This window comes from Spinacia oleracea, unplaced genomic scaffold, assembly GCF_020520425.1.
Source record: "Spinacia oleracea cultivar Varoflay unplaced genomic scaffold, BTI_SOV_V1 SOVchr0_020, whole genome shotgun sequence".
Classification (NCBI taxonomy): domain Eukaryota; kingdom Viridiplantae; phylum Streptophyta; class Magnoliopsida; order Caryophyllales; family Amaranthaceae; genus Spinacia; species Spinacia oleracea.
In genome coordinates, this window is record NW_026614348.1 from 16,485 (window position 1) to 19,078 (window position 2,594).

Consider the following 2,594-nt stretch of genomic DNA (forward strand, 5'->3'; position numbering starts at 1 on the left):
GCGTCTCCTTCGATAATTTTATCAGAGGATTAAAGAAAGGATCATTCAAGTTTGATTTGGTTAAGAAGAGTGTTCGGACTATGGATGAAGTCTTGGACGAGGCTGAAGCATTTATCCATGCAATAGAAATATGCAGTGCGTCCAAGGATGGAAAGGCTGGTTAGGCGACAGATTCCTCAAGGAAGAAAGAGAAGATAGACAGGAGAGCCCCACGGGTAAATGGTACTTGGGCTCTTTCGAAAGAGCATGATACTAATTCTCCTGGACAAAAGAGAGGATGTCCATAGGAAAGAGAATATTTCGAATACAATACGGACCTTCTCACGATCCTGGTGGACGTCGGGACTAGGTTCGATCTTGAACGACCCTTCCCCATGAAATCTCCCGCTGAGAGTCGAGATCCTAAGATGTATTGTCAGTTCCACGAAGATATAGGGCATGACACCAAGGACTGCAGAAGCTTGAAGAGAGCCATGGACGGCCTATCCTCCAAGGGGCACCTAAAGAACTACCTGCAAAGGAGTACTCACGACACAGGGAAGAATCAGTATAAGAAAAACAAGTCACATGTCTCAGCTACAGAAGGAAATCGCAGCGAAGGGGGATTTGTAGTCGTCATATCAGGGGGACCAGCCGCTGGAGGACCCACCATGAGGGGACAGAAAGATTATGCCCGCCGTCTAGGTCAGGTAATGTTATCAGGGAAGTCACCGGTGGACCCGTTCCCTCGAATAGAGATATGTGAATCGGATGGTGGACGAGTAGCCACCCCGCATGACGACCCCCTCATGGTCGAGATCAAAATCTCCAACATGAGAGTGAAGCGCATCTTGATAGATACAGGAAGTTCATCTGATATAATGAGCATGGAGTGCCTCAGCCGCCTAGCTCACGATCCTAAAACCATAGAAAGCATACACTACCCTATCATTGGCTTTGGAGGAAGCATCATACATCCAGTAGGCGTCATCACTTGCCGGTTCGGATTGGATCGAGAACGTAAAGATGGACGAAAGATGGGGGTGGATTTCCTAATCGCCAGAGACTTGACAACATACAATGTCATTTTGGGACGTCCCACCCTGAACAAGATTAAGGCAGTGGTCGTCACCCATCTCATGCTCCTGAAGTATGTATGTGACGATGGGGCGATAGGGACTATACATGGAGATCAACAGCAAGCGAGAGACTGCTACCTCACTACTCGTAACCCGTCAGCATGGAGGAAAGACCCGGCCGGGGCTAAAGGCAAAAGGAAATATGAAGAGGAGCCACCCACTGCCAGCGAGAGTATCCCAGTCAAGATAGAGAAAAGTGGCTAAATAGTAGAATGTCATTAGACTAGTTAGAATACTTTATGTAATATGAGCCTACAAAACGGCCTAGCAATTATGTAAGAGCCCACAAAACGGCCTGTAATGCTTGCCTACAAAACGGCCAGCTTATCTTCGCTACTTAGCGAAATGTTAACTTTATGACAATGTTTCCCTCATCAAAAACTCTGATGAACTTACGGCCCAATAAAGCCACTCAAAATCATATAGCAAACGTAAAAAAGTGAAGTTCCCCCACGATAACGAGCCCCAAGAGGCGGCGTCACGAGTGGTCAATTGAACGATGGCCTTAGAACTGGCCTAAATTAATAAAGATGTGAAAGCGCAAACAAGACTCAACCAAGCAGTCATTTAAAATGGACGCCCTCTCCTTTGAAGGCGTCACAAAAGACTAATCGGTTGACGGCCTGAGGAGTGGCCTAGATTAGCGCCCCAAATTAGGCTGATCATCTAAAGCACTGAGGTAACCGTCCACAATTGGACCAGAAAGTATGTTCTTGGAAAGTCAGTATAAAGCTGAAATGGAATAAAAATACAAGTGCACAGGAGGCACAAAATATTCATACATGCGCACAAGGCGCAACAAACCCAAATAAAAATAATGCCCAAGGGCATCAATGTTATTACAAGCGCCTACGGCGCCACAAAAACCAGCATTAAAAATAAAAACAGTCTACGGATGAGGGGCCGTCGAGCTTCCGTCCTGGACGTCCTGATCTTCGGGAGAATTCACCTCCTCTTCTTCCACGTCCTCATCCTCCCCCTCACTAAAAACCTCGGGAGGATCAAAACCAAGGCGTCGAGCAGCAGAGACGGCCATCTAGTACGAAATCCGGCGTCTAAACCAGGAAAAGTCCTTCCCATCCATCGACTGATCCCAAGCCCACCGAGCATTCTCCAGAATGGACTCCATCCCAACCTTGAAAGAACTAGCGGCTTCCCCCGCACAGTTTCAATCTCGTCCTGGGTGGCCTTGAGCTTCTTCTCCAAGGCGTCCACCTTGGTAGAAAAGTTGGTGACACGCTCCGAGACGGCAGAATACCCCGTCTTCAGCGCAGTTAACTTCTCCTCATGCTCCAGCAGCTTCCTTTCATAATCCTGGGCATCCTCCTCAGCCTTCCTCAGCGAAGCCGTCTCCGACCTGATCTGGACATCCGCGTCCTCATTGATCTCTCTAGCCTTTTTCTCAGCATATTTCTCATGATTTTCAATCTGGTCCTTGTGAAGGAAATAATGCCCTTGGTCCAAGTATGCATTCTA

At 47.6% G+C, this 2,594-nt stretch overlaps 1 protein-coding gene across 1 annotated transcript; it reads left to right on the plus strand.

The window, feature by feature from the left end:
- The first annotated feature begins 374 nt into the window (after positions 1 to 374).
- Positions 375 to 1,322, plus strand: LOC130464975 (uncharacterized). Its single transcript, XM_056834078.1, has one exon. It carries the CDS (start codon positions 375 to 377, stop codon positions 1,320 to 1,322), a length of 948 nt encoding a protein of 315 aa, XP_056690056.1.
- The last annotated feature ends 1,272 nt before the right edge of the window (positions 1,323 to 2,594 follow it).

Bases quoted from the DNA above. Each gene is read 5' to 3' on its own strand.
- LOC130464975 (XM_056834078.1), top strand. From the start codon at position 375: ATGAAATCTCCCGCTGAGAGTCGAGATCCTAAGATGTATTGTCAGTTC.